This window comes from Spinacia oleracea, chromosome 4, assembly GCF_020520425.1.
Source record: "Spinacia oleracea cultivar Varoflay chromosome 4, BTI_SOV_V1, whole genome shotgun sequence".
Classification (NCBI taxonomy): Eukaryota; Viridiplantae; Streptophyta; class Magnoliopsida; order Caryophyllales; family Amaranthaceae; genus Spinacia; species Spinacia oleracea.
The window spans coordinates 34110974-34131403 of NC_079490.1; the positions used below are offsets into that span (position 1 = coordinate 34110974).

At 33.8% G+C, this 20430-nt stretch overlaps 1 protein-coding gene across 1 annotated transcript in view; it reads right to left on the reverse strand.

Annotated features, from left to right (window-relative positions):
* The window catches only part of LOC130471451 (uncharacterized), a 63182-nt gene extending 43360 nt beyond the window's left edge, over positions 1–19822 (reverse strand). The window contains exon 1 of the mRNA XM_056841586.1: positions 19411–19822. Coding sequence (XP_056697564.1) covers positions 19411–19822 — 412 coding nt within the window. The remainder of the gene's footprint in view (positions 1–19410) is intronic.
* Between the last annotated feature and the right edge of the window lie 608 nt (positions 19823–20430).

A 20430-nucleotide genomic window follows, 5' to 3' on the forward strand; every position in this document is an offset into this window, starting at 1 on the left:
TGGTATTCTTTTCACCAAGCTTTTTCTGTGGGAGTAAGGGCTCGTAGCCAACGCCTAACAGCCCGTTGGAGTGAGAAAGTAGGGATCGACATGGCAAAAGCAGTAAATAATTAGAGCACAGCAAAAAAAAAGAGAGAAAGAATTTGAGAGTGGTGGAAAATAAGGACGTACCTAGCCCCTATATATAGCTGAACGCACCCAATAAACATCCTGATCCCATTCGGAAACGTGTTTAGAAATCCGAAAATTAAATATTACCAGGAAAGAACTTTCAGCGCCCACCTCTGGGCGCCGAAATTTTTAACGCCTGAGCTTGGGCGCTGAAAATGTAGCCCAAGGCCCAGATTTCACAAAAACACGGAATAGGAAAGGACTTAAGACCGTGTCGCTAAAACACGAGGCCCTATTACAAGTAAGATCAAGCCCAAAGCACCTTTAGCTCCCAAATAAGCAAAAAATAATAATAAAACTTGGTCGAAACTTAGACTCATCTCAGAAAACGCTCATGTACACTTTTCAAAAAAAGCAAGTTAAATATCATGGTCATTCTTCGAAACACCAAAAATATGTGTCGTCAAGTCATTGGTTTTCCAAATAGAAAATGTCTGTCTGTCAAAGGGATAATCCGGGCCAAGCCAAAACCGGATGTCGCCTGAAAGCTAAAGTCGCACTCCACGGCTTCACTAAAATAGCACACCACTATAGGAGGTCGCTCGCACATACGAGCGTGACCCCAAACATGATTACAAGACGCGAAAAACAACCGACGAGCCCCAACACTTGGGGGCTCCCGAAAAGTGGACTCCAACAAGGAGCGCGCAATCAAAATCACATTCCCAGACTGCGCCACGCACCATATCATGTTTGGATATCTCAAAAAATATATTGTTAAATATACACAGTGTGGACCGACTTATAGGACACATCTAATCAGGAAATATTACGACCCACCAACAGGTTGTAATCACCAAAAGCTCTTCTACATAGGCAAAATAAGAAATTCAAAATGGGCTCGCCCACCCTCAGCGGGCGGGGTCTGTGTCACTAGCCGCGCAGGTCCTTAGTTTTTCGAAGAATAAAGTATTCAAATTTAAAATAGGCTCGACATCTTCATCCGGCGGGGTCTACGGCGCAAACCACGTAGGTCCTTATTTTCAAAAAAAAAACAAAAATTTCAAAACAGATTCGTCCACTTCTATCGGACGGGGGGGGGTCCACCCTCAGCGGACAGTCTCGCCATCTTCAGCCGGCGGGGTCTACGTCACAAACCGCGTAGGTCCTTATTTTCAAAAACATCAAAACAGATTCGTCCACTTCTATCGGACGGGGGGTCCACCCTCAGCGGACAGGTTCGCCACCTTCAGCGGGCGGGATCTACGTCACAAACCGCGTAGGTCCTTATTTTCAAAAACTTCAAACAGATTCGTCCACTTCTATCGGACGGGGGGTCCACCCTCAGCGGACAGGCTCGCCCACCTTCAGCGGGCGGGGTCTGCGTCACTAACATCGCAGGTCCTTAGTCGCTGCAGCGATAACTTTTATTGGTTTTCCCTTTTTCCAAAAATTAAAGGATTGGTTTGTTGGATTTTCCTTTGTTTTACGTCCTATAAAAACAAGGGGGTTTTCTCGTTTAGCTAACCCTGAAAATGAGAATCTTTAAAAACATTTTACCTCGTGATTGGGCTTGGCCAAGCCCAATTACACTTTACAGCTTTAATTTCGAAAACATCTGTAGTTACTCCCAATGACAAAGTGGGGGAGTTTCTACGCATCTTTAGATCCTTCCAATAACAAAGTGAGGAAGTTTCTATACCATCAGTTGACAAATCCCAATGACACGTGAGGGATATGTCGACACTTCAAGTGATGACCCTTAAGTCAAATGTTATCACTCGGGGGCTCGTGAGACCCTCACAAAACATGTCACATACACCATGGCTTGTGTGACGCACTCCGTCTAATACTTTGACCATCGTCTTACTCCAAGACTCAGTCAAAGTGGGGGCTAACTGTAGACACCTACTCTTGTCCCCATTCCCGCAAGGGAAAGGTTCGATGATGAAAGCATAAAAACTCCACTTGACAACGCATCTCCTATAAAATAAACGAATCTCAATTCCCCTTTTCATTTCACCTGAAACCAGCTATTTATGGAAACCTGCTAAAAATAGTAACTGCTGTAAAAAGTAGCTTCTAAAAGTGGCAAAATCATAAAAGATAGAAACCTGTCAGAATTAGGTGTTGCATTCCAACATAAATCCTAAATGAGATAGAAAACTGCGAGAATCCTATTCCTAATATGATTCGGAAATAAGAGTTACATATTAATTGAAATCCTAACGAGCCTAGAGTTCGTAACGGGCCCAAACGCATTCCGTCACAAAATTAATACGCGCTAAAAGACTCGAATTAATCTCAAATTCTACGGATTTCAGGAATCCGAATCTGACAAAGAATTCGGCCCAGACATCACTTTCAACGCCCAGAGCTGGGCGCCGAAATCTTTGACGCCCATCCCTGGGCGCTGAAATTGCATGGATCTCTATTTTCAACGCCCAGCCCTGGGCGCCGAAATCTTTGACGCCCAGAGCTGGGCGCCGAAATTACCTGGGACGTGTTTTTTCCTAATTCTTTGCGGATTAGAACTCTGCAATTCTATCTTTCCACGAACTCTTCCCTATAAATAGGCCCCTAGTTTCGACGTGAAAGACACAACAACACATAATATATTCTGAGTATTGACTCTAAACCCCTTAGCCTAAGCCTCTCGCTGCGAAACTGTTCACGCGTTCTGTCGCAATCGATCCATAAATCGAACAGAACGTATCCTGTCCCATAATCGAGATTCATTAAATAAAAAGGAGAAATATCAAAGTCAAAGTGGTTAGTTTTCTGAGAACCGTGACGCACCTCTCAAGGGTGCGTCGTAATGTGTCCCTTTTCGATGATTTAACCGCTTTCCTCGCCCTTTTTATGAACTGTTAAACTAACCTAATCTGATTGTTCTATCACGCCTAACAAATATAATATTTTTGGGAAATCGGATTATCATGCTAGGTCCCTTAATGTTATTTAAATCAGATAATCACGATCGAATTAGTATTATATGTTGCATATTGCTAAAATCAATTCAGATTAGTTTAATAGTTAACGCATGTCCCTTCAATTATTTATGCTGATCTAGTAAGGATATCCTGCCTCTGGAGTTATCGACGAGCGAATTACTCCTCTCGGTAGTTACAGTCCCCCGAACCCTCAATCTCTACCTTGCGGGTGTATATTGAGAGATCCCCACACCAGGGATCACAAGGGAACCTACGGCCGTCGTGGTCAAACATAATTGCACTCCCTTTATGTCACGATAACCGGGTTTTGTCAGTTTTTCTCATTGTTGTTAAAAACTGAATGGCGACTCCTATATTACTAGTCAATTGGGTGTATACTCACAGGAAATCCAATTACACTTGATTGAATAAAAAGAATCGTCACACCCACGAGGGACAAGGTCACGCATTAGCCTCGCGCTTTTTCGACCCCCTCACAGTCTAAGCAAGTTGTCAACCCACATTCAGGTTACAACTAAATCCGAGCATCCCTCGAAAGAATTCGCTCCTACAAGAATGAATAAAAAGAAATTCTCAAAATAAATCACAAAGAACAAAAGAAATAGGGACTTACCCGCCTCAATCGGGCAAGATCGCGCCACGAACCACGCGAGTCCCAAACCGAAAAGACGAATTCAGGTTCGCTCACCTCCAGCGAGCGGGGCGTCCACCCTTAGCGGACAGGGTTCGCCCACCTTCAGCGGGCGGGGTCTGCGTCACTAACAGCGCAGGTCCTCAGTTTTTGAAAATGAAAAGAAATCTTCAAAACAAAAGCAGGCTCGCCATCTTCAGCCGGCGGGGTCTGCGTCACTAACCGCGCAGGTCCTCAGTTTTCAAAAAATGAGATCTTCAAAACACAAACAGGCTCGCCATCTTCAGCCGGCGGGGTCTACGTCACAAACCGCGTAGGTCCTTATTTTCAAAACATCAAAACAAATTCGTCCACTTCTATCGGACGGGGTGTCCACCCTTAGCGGACAGGCTCGCCATCTTTAGCCGGCGGGGTCTACGTCACAAACCGCGTAGGTCCTTATTTTCAAAAAAAAAAACAAACTTCAAAACAGATTCGTCCACTTCTATCTGACGGGGTGTCCACCCTTAGCGGACAGGCTCCCCATCTTTAGCCGGCGGGGTCTGCGCCACTAACCGCGCAGGTCCTTAGGCCCTGCAACGATAACTTTTTCTGGTTTTCCCTTTTTCCAAAAATTAAAGGAATGGTTTTCCCTTTTTCCAAAAATTAAAGGGTTGGTTTTCCGTTTTTCCAAAAAAGAGCGATGTGCTGGATTTTCCTTCGTTTTTCGTCCTATAAAAACAAGGGGGTTTTCTCGTTTAGCTAAACCCTGAAAATGAGATCTTTAAAAAACATTTTACATCGTGATTGGGCTTGGCCAGGCCCAATTACACTTTATAGCTTTGATTTCGAAAACATCTGTAGCTACTTCCAATGACAAAGTGAGGGAGTTTCTATACTATCCGTTGACAAATCCCAATGACAAGTGAGGGATATGTCGACACTTCAAGTGATGACCCTTAAGTCAAATGTTATCACTCGAGGGCTCGCGAGACCCTCGCAAAACAAGTCACATACACTATGGCTTGTGTGACGCACTCCGTCCAGTACTTTGACCATCGTCTCATCCCGAGACTCAGTCAAAGTGGGGGCTAACTGTAGACACCTACTTTTGTCCCCATTCCCGAAAGGGAAGGTTCGATGATGAGAACATGAATCTCCACTTGGCAACGCATCTCCTATAAAATAACGAATCTCAATCACCCTTTTCATTTCGACCAAAACTGCTATTTATAGAAACCTGCTAAAAATAGTAACTGCCGTAACGGGTAGTTGCTAAAAGTGGCAAGACATAAAAGATAGAAACCTGTCAGAATTAGGTGTTGCACTCGGACAGAAATCCTAAAAGATATAGAATTTGCAAGAGGAATCCTATTCCTAGTATAATTCGAAAATAAGAGTTACGTATTAATTAAAATCCTAACGAACCTAGAGTTCGTAACGGGCCCAGACGCATTCCGTCATAAAGTTAATACGCACTAAAAAAAACTCGTATAAGTCTCAAAGACTCCGTATTCCACGAGTCCAAATCTGACAAGGAAATACGGCCTAAACCCTATTTTCAACGCCTGGCTCTGGGCGCCGAAATCTTCGGCGCCCAGCCCTGGGCGCTGAAATTACCTGGGTACGTGTTCTGTCCTAATTCTTCTTAGATTAGTGCTCTAAAATTCTATCTTTCCACGAACTCTTCCCTATAAATATAGCCCCAAATTCGACGTGAAACCAACATACACAATTCATATTCTGAGTATTGACTCTAACCCTTAGGCCTAAGCCTCACGCTGCGAAATTGATCCCGCGTTCTGTCGCAATCGATCCAAAAATCGAACAGAACGTATCCTGTCCCTTGTAGCTGAAGAGTTAAGCCCGAAAACTTTAGATTTGTTAAATAAAAGGAGAAATAGCAAAGCCAAAGTGGTTAGTTTTCCGAGAACCGTGATGCACCTCTCAAGGGTGCGTCGTAATGTGTCCCTTCGCATGATTTAATCGTTTTCCTCGCCCTTTTATAAAACTGTTAAACTATTAAATCTGATTGTTCTATCACGCTTAATAAAGATAATATCTTGGGAAATTGAACTATCATGCTAGGTCCCTTCAATCAATCTAAACAAGATAATCACGATCGATCTAGTATTATGTGTTGCACATTGTTAAAATCAATTCAGATTAGTTTAATAGTTAAAGCATGTCCCTTCAATTATTTATGCTGAGCTAGTAAGGATATCCTGCCTCTGGAGTTATCGAAGAGCGAGTACTCCTCTCGGTAGTTACAGTCCCCCGAACCCTCAATCTCTACCCTGCGGGTGTACGTTGAGCGATCCCCACACCAGGGATCACAAGGGAACCTATGGCCGTCATGGTCAAACATAATTGCACTCCCTTTATGTCACGATAACCGGGTTTTTTCAGTTTTTCTCATTGTCGTTAAAAACTGAATGGCGACTCCTATATTACTAGTCAATTGGGTGTAAACTCACAGGAAATCCAATTACACTTGATTTGACAAAAAGAAACGTCACGCCCACGAGGGACGAGGTCACGCATTAGCCTCGTGCTTTTTCGACCCCCTCACAAGTTTGTGAATAAGTTACATATTATTTCACTTTGATCTTATTATATTTTAATGATTAGAAATTTTAATAATTTAATTGGAATTACATGAAAACATGAATGAAGTCTTAAAAGGTGAAAAAATAAAGTTCAGTTCATGAAAGGTGAAAAAATGAAAAGGTTAGTCCCCAAAATTTGGATTTACTTTAACCTTTTAACCCAAGGACATAACCTCTTAATTTACTCTAGTTAAATTGATCGGAAAATAGGAATGATTTCCCAAAAGGTGAAAAAAAGGTATAGATCATAAACGGTGAAAATTCTAAAAGGTTAGACCCCATTTATTAGCTTAACTCGGAAATGTTTACCTTTTGCCTTATCCCCCACTCACAACTTCCAAGATTTGTGTCTAGATTTGTTTTAATATTTAGTTTCACTATTCTCTCATTTACAGAGGAGTATTTTGCATAACCGTTACGCAAAAGCAAATAGTCCCTCCGTCCCAAATTACTCGTTACACTTACCTTCGCACATAGTTTTAGGTGATAAGTGGTTGGTTGGTTATCCATTGTTATTTTATTGAAAAAGTACATGTGATATGAGTTCATGGGTGGGTTATTTTTTTTAATTGAATGAGAGAGGGTGTGGGACAAAAAATATTTAGTTGGAAGAGAGAGACAATATAATAATTGTGGGTTCATTCCTAATTTAGAAGTGTAACAACTAATCTGGGACGGGCGAAAAAAGAAAGTGTAACAAATAATTTGGGACGGAGGGAGTACATAACATGACAATTGTGTAAATATATTGAACTTTTATGGCCTACATTTTTATTCAATAATATTTTTATGATATACTTTTATACTATTATGGACCAAAAAATGAAACAATGGTACATAACAAGAAACAATGGTAAAGTAAACGAACAATGATATAAAAAAAATGGAACAATGGTATAAAAAAATGAAACAAGGGTATAAAAATGTAACAAGGGTATAAAAAAATGAAACAAAGGTATTAATTGTTTTCCTAATGTCGCTTTCACTTTCTCTCTCTTTATTGTTGTTTTTTTTCTTTTTCATTTGTTTTTGTCTTTTAGCTGCAAGTGTCTTGTCGACCACATTTCTTTCTCTCTTCTGTGTTACTCAGTATCTTTTTTTTTCTCTCTCTACTATTACTTTTGTCTTTTCTTCACTTGCTTGTCTTTTTCTACGGCTTTCTTTTACTTTTTGATGGATCACACATGTAATGAAATTGCAATTTCCTAACGATGTGCCTTCTCGCCAAACTCCTCATTTAAGGTCTAAAACAAAGCGGGGGTCCAATAATTTTTTTTATATAATTAATTTACTCTAGTAGGTCCTAAACTTAGTGAACTATTTTGACAATGGGATCCAATTGGACCCCATGAAGTCTTTATACATCCGTCCTTGCTACGTATATATATGTTATCTACTCGACTACTCATCACATATATTATTTTATTTTCAAATATTGATAATACAACTTTGCATTCTCTCACCGTCATTCGTAACTGAGGGAGGCTACATCATTGGTGGACAACGGCACAAATACCCCATACTCGGTGGTAAAACAGTATTTTCCCTTCATGAGTTGAAAAGTCAAACAAAGTATAAATATCGACAACAATGACAGTAATTAGGCCCTGTTCTTTTGGACTTTTTTGCAGTTCCATTCAAATCAGTTCAGTTTAGTTCGGTTCAGTTCAGCTCCATTCAGTTCAGTTCAATTCAGCTCCATTTAGTTCAATTCAGTTCAGTTCAGCTTCATTCAGTTCAATTCAGTTCATTTCAAAAGAACGGATTCATCTTTTTTGGTAATTATTTTTATTCTTGATATTGCAATTAAAATTCACAATTATTACTTATATATGTATATATAAATTATTATTATCGTTATTATTACTTAAATATTACTATTATTATATTACTATTATATGTAATTATTGTTATTAATAAATAATTATGAGTATTGTAGTTATTATTTATTATTATGAGTATTGTTATAAATAACATTATATTCATTATTATTTATTTATTATTGATTATTTATTTAATAATTAATAATTATTAATTATTAATTATTAATTATTAATTTAATAATTAATGATTATTAATTATTAATTTAATAATTAATGATTATTAATTATTAATTATTAATTATTAATTTATTAATTAATGATTATTAATTATTAAGTATTATTATTAATTATTAATTTATATTATTAATTATTACTTATTAATTATTAAGTATTAATATTAATTATTAATTATTAATTATTAATTATTAATTATTAATATTAATTATTAATTATTAATTATTAATTATTAATTATTAATTATTAATTATTAATTATTAATTATTAATTATTAATTATATTAATTATAATTATTAATTATTAATTATTAATTATTATTATTAATTATTAATTATTAATTATTAATTATTAATTATTAATTATTAATTATTAATTATTAATTATTAATTATTAATTATTAATTATTAATTATTAATTATAATTATTAATTATTAATTATTAATTATTAATTATTAATTATTAATTATTATTATAATTATTAATTATTAATTATTAATTATTAATTATTAATTATTAATTATTATTAATTATTAATTATTAATTATTAATTATTAATTATTAATTATTAATTATTAATTATTAATTATTAATTATTAATTATTAATTATTAATTATTAATTATTAATTATTAATTATTAATTATTAATTATTAATTATTAATTATTAATTATTAATTATTAATTATTAATTATTAATTATTAATTATTAATTATTAATTATTAATTATTAATTATTAATTATTAATTATTAATTATTAATTATTAATTATTATTATTAATTATTAATTATTAATTATTAATTATTAATTATTAATTATTAATTATTAATTATTAATTATTAATTATTAATTATTAATTATTAATTATTAATTATTAATTATTAATTATTAATTATTAATTATTAATTATTAATTATTAATTATTATTATTATTAATTATTAATTATTAATTATTAATTATTAATTATTAATTATTAATTATTAATTATTAATTATTAATTATTAATTATTATTTTAATTATTAATTATTAATTATTAATTATTAATTATTAATTATTAATTATTAATTATTATTATTAATTATTAATTATTAATTATTAATTATTAATTATAATTATTAATTATTAATTATTATTATTAATTATTAATTATTAATTATTAATTATTAATTATTAATTATTAATTATTAATTATTAATTATTAATTATTAATTATTAATTATTAATTATTAATTATTAATTATTAATTATTAATTATTAATTATTAATTATTAATTATTAATTATTATTATTAATTATTAATTATTAATTATTATTATTAATTATTAATTATTATTATTAATTATTAATTATTAATTATTAATTATTAATTATTAATATATTATGATTATTATTATTAATTATTAATTATTAATTATTAATTATTAATTATTAATTATTAATTATTAATTATAATTATTAATTATTTAATTATTAATTATTAATTATTAATTATTAATTATTAATTATTAATTATTATTATATTATTATTTATTATTTATTATTATTATTAATTATTTATTATTTATTATTATTATTAATTATTAATTATTTATTATTTATTATTAATTATTTATTATTAATTATTTATATTATTATTATTATTATTAATTATTTATTATTTATTATTTATTATTTATTATTTATTATTTATTATTTATTATTTATTATTTATTATTTATTATTTATTATTTATTATTTATTATTTATTATTTATTATTTATTATTTATTATTTATTATTTATTATTATTATTTATTATTATTATTTATTATTAATTATTAATTATTTATTATTAATTATTATTATTTATTATTAATTATTTATTATTAATTATTTATTATTTATTATTATTATTTATTACTTATTACTTATTATTTATTATTTATTATTTATTATTATTATTTATTATTTATTATTTATTATTTATTAGTTATTATTATTATTTATTACTTATTACTTATTATTTATTATTTATTACTTATTACTTATTAGTTATTATTTATTATTTATTACTTATTACTTATTACTTATTCTTTATTACTTATTATTTATTATTTATTATTTATTATTTATTACTTATTATTTATTATTTATTATTTATTATTTATTATTTATTATTTATTGTTTATTGTTTATTGTTTATTATTTATTATTTATTATTTATTATTTATCATTTATCATTTATCATTTATCATTTATTATTCATCATTTATCATTTAATATTTATCATTTATTATTTATTATTCATCATTTATCATTTATCATTTATCATTTATCATTTATCATTTATCATTTATCATTTATTATTTATTATTTTTCATTTATCATTTATTATTTATTATTTATTATTTTTCATTTATCATTTATCATTTATCATTTATTATTTATTATTTATTATTGATTATTTATCATTTATCATTTATTATTTATTATTTATTATTTATTATTTATTATTTATTATTTATTATTTATTATTTATTATTTATTATTTATTATTTATTATTTATTATTTATTATTATTAATTACTATTCATTCAGTTCCATTCAGTTCAGTTCTGTTCAGTTCAGCTCCATTCAGTTCAGTTCAGTCAAGTTCAGTTCAAATCCATTCAGTTCAGTTCAGTTCAGTTCAGTTCAGCCAAATAAAGTCTAGAAGAACAGAGCCTTTGTACAATAATGACAATATTTCAATACAACACTGACAGTATTTATGCAAACGATGACAATAGTTATATAACACTTTATACATACTTTTACCCATTCATTTAATAGGAAACACTTTTATCAATTCATTTAAGTGGTCTCTTTACTTTTTATATTTCATTACAGTTGTATACATAATTTCCTTTTTTTAGGTGATTATGACAGTATTTATCATTGACAGTATATATACAACAATGACAATACTTATATTACCGTGACAGTATATAACAAGTTAGCAACACTTTTGCACATTTATTTAAGGGTGGAGCATCTTTCCAATATTTTTTTAGGGTGGGTATGGGGTCGTTATTTCGCTGTCCACAAGCGATGTAGACAACCTCTTCGTAACTAGCGTTTATAAACAGTTGCACGGAATGCATGTATGACACTTATATAATATTGTAATTCTACACTATTAAATATAAAAATATTCAATACTCCTTAAAGTAATATTTGATATATATATTTATAATATTATTAACATTAATTTGAATGTATAGGTTTTTATACGGGAGGAAAACAACCAAGCTCATATATTCCATTAGAAAACGTAGAATTGAATTGTCCTCATGTTTGATTCATACAATAAAAGAAGAGAAAATATGGGTATATTAGCCATAAGGATTAAGTATGAAGACTTTGATAAGATTTCATTTGGTTAATTTGACCAAACAAGGGAACATCTGAACATGCCTATCAACTAACTTTTTCTCTTTGAGTATTCGAGTCTATTGAAATTCGATTCGGCAAACATGACGTGTTTGACCATCTTCTGTGTTTGTTTCATGTTGAATTATTTCGTAATAGAAAGAGTATCATCTATCGATGGGTTAGATTCATGCTATAGATCAATATATATTTCTTTTTCCAAATTAAAAAATTGGTGCTTTAAGGATATGGTACAACATACAACATTTGAATCACTCCTCCCCATTTATAATTTGTATTGGCCTTATGACTCATTAACAACAACAACAGAAATAGTTGCATGGTGATAATCAAGGTCTAAGTTTTAGATATGCGATTAAGCTCCTTCTCTCAACTAGTAGGTTGGAGTTATAGTTTATTGATTCCATCCGTGGCTTATAATTAGGCTTGTTCCATCTTCCATATCTAAAACAATCATTTTTATTAGTAAAATCATGGGCCGAGCCATGCTTAGCTCTAGTTGGCACTATCGAGAATCGAACTCTTAGAGCATGAACAATGGTGAGGTTTCCCACAAACATAATATATAGTTGTATATCTTTTGTACATCATCCTCCACATCACCTTCCACTATTTTGAGTCAATATTATAAATATCTCTTATATTTTTCTACAATGGGGAAGATCCTCGCAACTCTCTCTCTCTCTCTCTCTCTCTCTCTCTCTCTCTCTCTCTCTCTCTCTCACTCTCTCTCTCTCTCTCTCTCCTACATTTATAAATTATATAAGCTGAATTGGGAGGAGATATGCAGAAAAATCAAGCCAGTTGATGACAAGTGTCAAAATTTTGTTGGATTTTGGCTTGTGGGCCGAGGTTGTCAGTGACTTTGCATTCACTACAACCTCATACCATGGGAATGTTAGCTATAGTGCACAATCTACAATGGTAAACTTACCCACAAAGAGGAAAGAAAGTGTTGTCAGGGAGGGGTGATAAATCGCTGGGGGATATGCAACGACTTTTCACGCCCATACCCACCCAAATAAAATGGGAAAAGAAAAGAAATTGAAAAGGGTGGCCCATCCCTTAAATGAATGGGTAAATTTACATCCCTGATCTCCTGCAATACTAAATAGAAAGGAATAAAAAAAAGGCAGCAAATAATCACAAAAGGGAGAAGCCAGTAAGAAAAAGAAAACGCATTCATTAAACAAAAATGGCGGGAAGAATCTCTTGTATGCAACAACATTGAAAGAATCTCCTCAGACTCCTATTAGAGAACTAGTAAGAATCTGAAATTTTGGTTAAAGTTTAGGTTCTTTATAAAAAATGGATGAAATTTCAAGTTCAAGTAGATGAAAGCAGTGCTTGTAACGAAGAAGAGGAGAACGGGGATGAGGTAAGAATTCTTGTATAATTGTGAATATTAATTCAAGTTCAAATAATTTATGTGGATTCAACATCTTCAATTGTGAATTAAATTAGTGTAAAATTAGTTCAATTGGGAGGAAAACAAAGTTAAGAAGTTGGTTAATTTGATGTTCTTAACATTATTATGATCTACAAAATGGTTAGATCTTGGAATTGAAATGATTGTTTAATAATCTACAATATATGTCACAGGAATATATATATTGTCATTATTGTATTAAATTCAGTCATTTATTATTTGGTTACTATTTGTTTTGTTTTTCGTATTGTAGTTCGGTTCTAGAATGATTATGTTGCCATATATATATATATATATATATATATATATATATATATATATATATATATATATATATATATATATATATATATATATATATATAGTTGACGTTAGTATAAATAGAGTAATTATTTTTATAAATATTGTAACACCCTGATAATTCCTTATATTTATAATTCACTTTTTCCGACTAATATAAAAGAATTACCAAGATATTACCGTCACCGTGATAACGGCTAAGTCTATTTTCCAGAGTTACGCAGCGGAAATGACTTTCAAAACATAGTAAATAGTTAATGGTTAATCAACAACCTGTAACCATTACGGCCCAAAAACCAAAGCAATAAATAATTTAAAACCCATTAACTAAAGTTTAATTCAATACGATAGTCATGACTAGAAATAAATTTAGAGTTTATAAATACAGAAGAGAAAATAATATCTCAACTCAATCCCGTGATAACTTCTCCCGCAAGTTATCTCTACCAACCTGTTTATTAACATCTACTCCCCAACAACGCAAATGCAATGATGGATCATCATAGGGTCATTAAGGCAAAGGCCATGACCGAAAGACATGAAGCACGAAGTCAGCAAAAGTTGAGTACGAACAAGCTATTCTATCCTAACATGCTTCACTCGAATTAATAACAATCCACATGCAAAAACCATTATAAACAATTAATCATGGGGACAGACTCGATACTCGACACGACTCTTACTCACAGATTAATAAGAATTAGCTTCGAACGAGTAAAATATAATAACAAAAACCACTAAAGGAAAGATAAGGGTGTTTGGAGCCAACCAAGCACCAAATAGATAAGGGTCGGGCTTTCTACCGACATTCGGGCCATACCGACGGAATTCCTACGCATACAAGCGATAAACCCAAAAGAATGAAACAACATCTTGTATCATTCAAGGAGTACGAGTTTCTCCGACACGACTCCCCAATTGTTCATACTCAAGGTATATACGTTCCAAGAGTTTTGAAGCTCATTCGGGTTATACTTTACGTTAATTAATATGTTATGTTCAAGGCGGCTCAAGACTCAACACAACACATAACATGCATACAATTAAACAATGACACTTTATTTTAATCCTTTAGGACTTGTGATCAAACATAGGCCTCAAGTGAAATTACTCCCATTGTTCCTTCTCAAACACTGTTGAGATAACCCGACATTACCAGTTAACAAGCGGGGTGTGCCCATAGCACGAATAGTCCTTAGTTCCATTCACATAAACTTCCCAAGCGTATTCTACTTGGCGGTAGAATAAATGATGCACTGAGGAAAATCCACTAGGCTCAAAGTATGCTAGACATCCCGTACAATAGCATAATCATAATAACTTTGCATGCGAAACACTCATACATACATATAAACCTGAACAACATGCTTGACATAATTCAATAATTATAAAAGTCCATAACATGATTGTTCACATAGAATTCATAGATTCAATAATAATCCGCAATATTCTTGTTCACACTTCAAACATGAATTCTCAACACTTAAAGTTCACATGATTCACAATCAATACACATCATGTAATCCTCATGGAATGGGTGGCCGGTCACCCTAGTCATGTACGTACCTGGAATACCTAAGTACGGGGGCCATTGTGCGAATCACGACTCAATGCTAGAAATCACCTCCTATAAATACAATAGAGAAACTTCATCATTATCCATGTTTACTAAATTTCCAGCAACTATTTAAGATTCTAAAACCTTTGTTTCAATTAGAATTTAATCGTTCTCTAACAATTTAATAGTCTCAATTGGTCAATTAAAGTCCTAGAACAAAAACATTGACTTTTGGCCTTTATAATCATTAAAATTCAACACTTTACGGCCTTATATTAAATTTGAAAATTAAGTTTTATTCCCATAATTTAAATCATCATTAAATTTTGTAAGTCAATTGCCTAAACAGTTGGAATTAAAATCCTAACAATAGGTTATCATAAAAACCCCATGTTTTGACAATAAAAATTGATACTTTAATCATTTATTAAATCCGAAAATAATAGTTAGTATAATTAAAATCAATCTCATGAATCCAAATACGGAAACATTAAAATACGGTGTTCACAACCGTTTCCAGCAGTTTAAATAATCCAAAACAATAATAATAATTTAATAATTTAAAACGGAATTTAGATAAGAGTCAAAAGTATACGGAGTATTTGGAAAAGCAACAACAACGCACAATACACAACATACAACCTTGTGTTGCGTGTGGGCAGCGAGCACGAGCAGCAGCCAAGGCGCGGGGTGTGGCAGGGCTTAGAAGGAGCACTCGACCACGCAGCAGCAGCAGTGCGCGAGGCACACGTGCAGCAAAGGGCGAGGGCGCTAGGGCGCTTGGCTCTGCTCGACGCAACAACAACGACAACCCATAGCGAGGACCTTGCGTGTGCGAGGGTTAGCCAGAGCGAGCGAGAGGGATGCGAGGCGAGAGGTGCGCGTGCGGCGCGAGAAGTAAAGGGAGACGAGGGCAAGGGTGCACGAGGCAAGACACTCGACCGAGGCAGCGACTCACGAGGCGTGTGCGGCTGGGCGAGCAGCGAGCAAGGCACGACTGTGTGCTTGCTTGCGGCCGAAGGAAACGGGCAAGAGGAGAGAGGGAGAGCCAAAAAAAAGAGAAGAGGAGAGAATTTCTGAATTTTTGTGAGGGATCAATTGAAAGGGTGAGTTGTATTTATAGTTTTTCTTCACCTAATGGGCTAGGTTTTAGGGTTTTGAGTTGGGCTTGCTATGGGGTTTAATTATAATTAGTTTCTTGCAAGCCTTGTTGGGTTTGTCAACGGAATTGGATTGGCCTTGGATTAGAATTAAAATAATTTTTGAAATACAACCCAACAATTCCCGAATAAATAAATTCGTTTAATTTATTTAATAAAAATCCGGTTTTCGTAAATAATTAATAAATTAAAAATAAAATACATTTAAATCGCATTTAATGTAATTAAATTCATAAAACTCTTTATAAATACATTAAATATATTTATAAATTACGAAAATACGACGTATTACAGTCTACCCTCCTTAAAAGAAGTTTCGTCCCGAAATTTGGGCACGGAAATCAGAAATTGAAAATCAAAACTTGAGACTTTATGAGACTTTAATGCGTTTTCTTGCAGAAAATTTTAGTTGTTGTACTCTTTAAGTAATTCAACATGATAATGTGGAGTGAAACTTCACTGAAAAAGCACTAAATTAGGAATAAAGTAAGGGGAAATAAGGTAAATGAGGTAAAAGCGCGAAATTCTACCGCACTCAACTAACCTCGGGAAAAAGCTCGGGATCTTTCTTTCTCATTTCTTCCTCGGCTTCCCAGGTAGCTTTCTCAAATTCTTGGTTAGACCATAACACTTTGACAATCTTAACATCCTTAGTCCGTGTACTACGCACTTTGCTATCAAGGATTTGGACAGGTCTTTCCTCAAAGTTCAAACTTTGGTCTAACTATATGGTCTCCGGTTGCAACACATGCGACTTGTCTGGGACATACTTTCTCAACTGAGATATATGGAACACATTGTGCACTCTATGCAAGTCCATGGGTAAGGCTAGTCTATATGCCACCTTTCCTATCCGTTCTAAGATTTTATATGGGCCTATATACTTTGGGCTTAACTTTCCTTTCTTCCCAAATCTCATTACACCCTTCATTGGTGATACCTTAAGCAACACTTTGTCACCTATTTGGAACTCTTCATCCCTACCTTTCAAGTCTGCATAACTCTTTTGACGGTCTTGCGCAACTTGAATTTTGGATTGAATAGCCCAAATTGGTTCATTGTGTCCTTTATCATTTGGGGACCTAGTACAACGGTTTCACTAATGTAACTCCAACGTAAGGGACTTCTGCAGTTTCGCCCATACAAGGCTTCGAATGGTGCCATTCCAATATTGGCATGATAGATATTGTTGTATGAAAACTCAATCAGGTCCAGGCTATCTTCCCATCCACCTTGAAAATCTATCACACAATCTCTCAACATATCCTCTAGGATTTGGATAGTCCTTTCGGTTTGTCCATCTGTGGCGGGATGGAACGCTGTACTCATTTTCAATGTCGCACCAAAGTTCTTCTGTGCACTCTTCCAGAAATTCGAAAGGAACCTAGAATCCCTATCTGACACGATATCCTTAGGAACTCCATGTAGTCCCACTACATATTTGATGTAAGCGTTGGAAGGTTGTTCCATTTTCCAGGTTTCTTTCATTGGTAGAAACACTGCCGACTTAGTCAACCTATCTACTACCACCCAAACAGTGTTATTTCCACTTTTCGACTTGGGTAAACAAGTGACGAAGTCCATTGAGATACAGTCCCATTTCCAACTCAGAATTTCTAAGATTGGACCTTTCCTTGAGGTATCGTATGCTCAATCTTAACCTTTTGACAAGTCAAGCATCTTGCGACGAATTCACTCACCTCATTCTTCATCCTTGGACACCAATAGACCTTCTTCAGATCCTTATACATCTTGTCACCACCCGGGTGAACGGAATATGGTGTATTGTGACCTTCTCTCATTAACTTTTCCTTTAGTTCACCATACTTTTGAGGCACGCACCACCGCCCTTTGTACCTCAAACTTCCATCATCGTGGATCTTAAAATCCGTCTCTTTTCCCTGCGAAATCTTTTCCTTTATTCTCTCTAGCTTAACAGCTCCAGCCTGATTCTCCTTGATCTCATCAAAAACTGACGGTTGGATAGTTAAGGCGTTCATCATTCCTTCTAGACATTCTCCATTGACTATCTCTAGGTCCAGTCGCTACATTTCCTTGCATAGCTCGTTAGCAACTACTAACGCATTCACTATGACTTGATTTCCTGCTCAAGGCATCTGCAACTATATTGTTTCCCTCATGGTATTGAATGTCCAAATCATAATCCTTGATCAACTCTAACCACCTTCTTTGACGCATATTCAAATCCCTCTATGTGAAAATGTACTTCAAACTCTTATGATTAGTGAATATCTTACATTTCACACCATACAAATAGTCTCTCCATATCTTTAATGCAAACACTATGGCATCCAGCTCTAAGTCATGGGTAGGGTAATTGGATTCATACGGTTTCAACTGCTTTGATGCATACACAATCACCTTCCCGTTCTGCATCAAAACACACCCTAAGCCATTCTTAGATGCATCACTGTATATATCATAGGTACCACTCTCATCAGGCAAAGTCAACACCGGCGCGGTTGTCAATCACGTCTTTAAAGCTTGGAATGCTTCCTCACACTTCTCATTCCACTCAAAATTTTCTTCCTTCTTCATCAAAGTTGTCATTGGTTTGGCGATTCTAAAAAAGTCTTGCATAAAGCGTCTATAATAACCCGCTAAACCAAGAAAACTCCAAATATCGGTGACACTCTTAGGTGTAGGCCACTCACTGACAGCTTTTATCTTTGCAGGATCAACTGTAACTCCTTCCTTAGACACAAAATGTACCTAAAATGCAACCTTCTCCGGCCAGAATTCACCCTTCGAGAATTTGGCGTAGAACTGGTTGTCTCTCAGGGTTCTCAACACTGACCTTAAGTGTTCAACATAATATTCCTCACTTTTGGAATATACCAGAATATCATCTATGAAAACCACTACAAACTTTTCCAAGAATGTATTGGTTAACCCAAAAGGCATAACAGTGAACTCATAATGACCATATCTAGTCCTAAATGCAGTGTATGGTATATCATGCTCTGCGATTCCCAATTGATGATAACCTGATCTCAAGTCAATCTTTGAAAAGATTCCTGCTCCTTTCAATTGGTCAAACAGATCATCTATCCTAGGCAAATGATACTTAATCTTGATTGTGACTTTGTTGAGCTCCTTGTAATCAATACAGAGCCTCATGCTTCCATCCTTCTTTTTCACAAACAAAACTGGCGCTCCCCAAGGCGATGCACTTGGTCTAATATAACCTTTCTCTAGTAATTCTTCCAGTTCACCTTTCAATTCACTCATCTCTGCCGGAGCCATCCGGTATGGGGATTTTGAAATCGGTGCAGTTTCGGGTATTAGGTCTACGGTAAAGTCAATAGGTCGGTTGGGCGACATTCCCAGGATCTCTTCCGAAAACACGTCCAATAATTCATTTACCACTGCAATGTCCTCTGGTTGTTCCTTCATCACATGCTCTAAGTCTCTCACATTGCATAAGGAAATAAGGTTTCCTTTATTGACTAGCTTCACAAGTTCCATTGCCGTGATGATTCCTACACTCCCAGGGTTCCCAAAATGGCGATAGGATACTACCTTTTCTAAGCTAGTTTTCAAGTGAATCTTCTGCTTCTCACAATCAATCTTGTCTTTGAACATTGCTAACCAATCCATTCTCAAAATCATGTGTAAATCTCCTAACTCAAACTCGATTAGGCTAGACAAGAATATGGTATTGGCTATAGTCAAAGGCACGCCTCTATAGATCTTGATACACTTCACGATCTCACCGGTTGGTATCACTATGGGTACTTCAATTCTTTCAGGTTATTTCAATCTAACTTCTCTAAGATACCCTTTGATATAATCGAATAAGTTGCACCAGAATCAAATAGCACTTTAACTGAAATGGAGTTAATAGAAAAGGTACCGGCTATGACGTCGGATGAGGTTTCAGCTTCCTGCCTAGTGATTACATTCAAATTTCCTTGGGTAACTCCCTTGCTATAGGCACCTCCATTGGCATTTCCATTGGTGTTTCGGTTCCCCTTCTACTGATAGTTTCCCCCAGATTTCCCATTACTTTGATCATTATTGTTGTTGTTACCGTTTTGGTAACCCTTTTGTTTTCCACCATTATTTCCGTTATTTCCTCCATTCCGATATTGGTTATTCCGGTTATTGTTCTGGCGGTTAACCTGGTTGGGTTTTCCATTCTTGGCCCAACACTCAAATTCTCTATGGCCTAGTTTCTCACAGAACCTACAAACAACTGGGTTTCC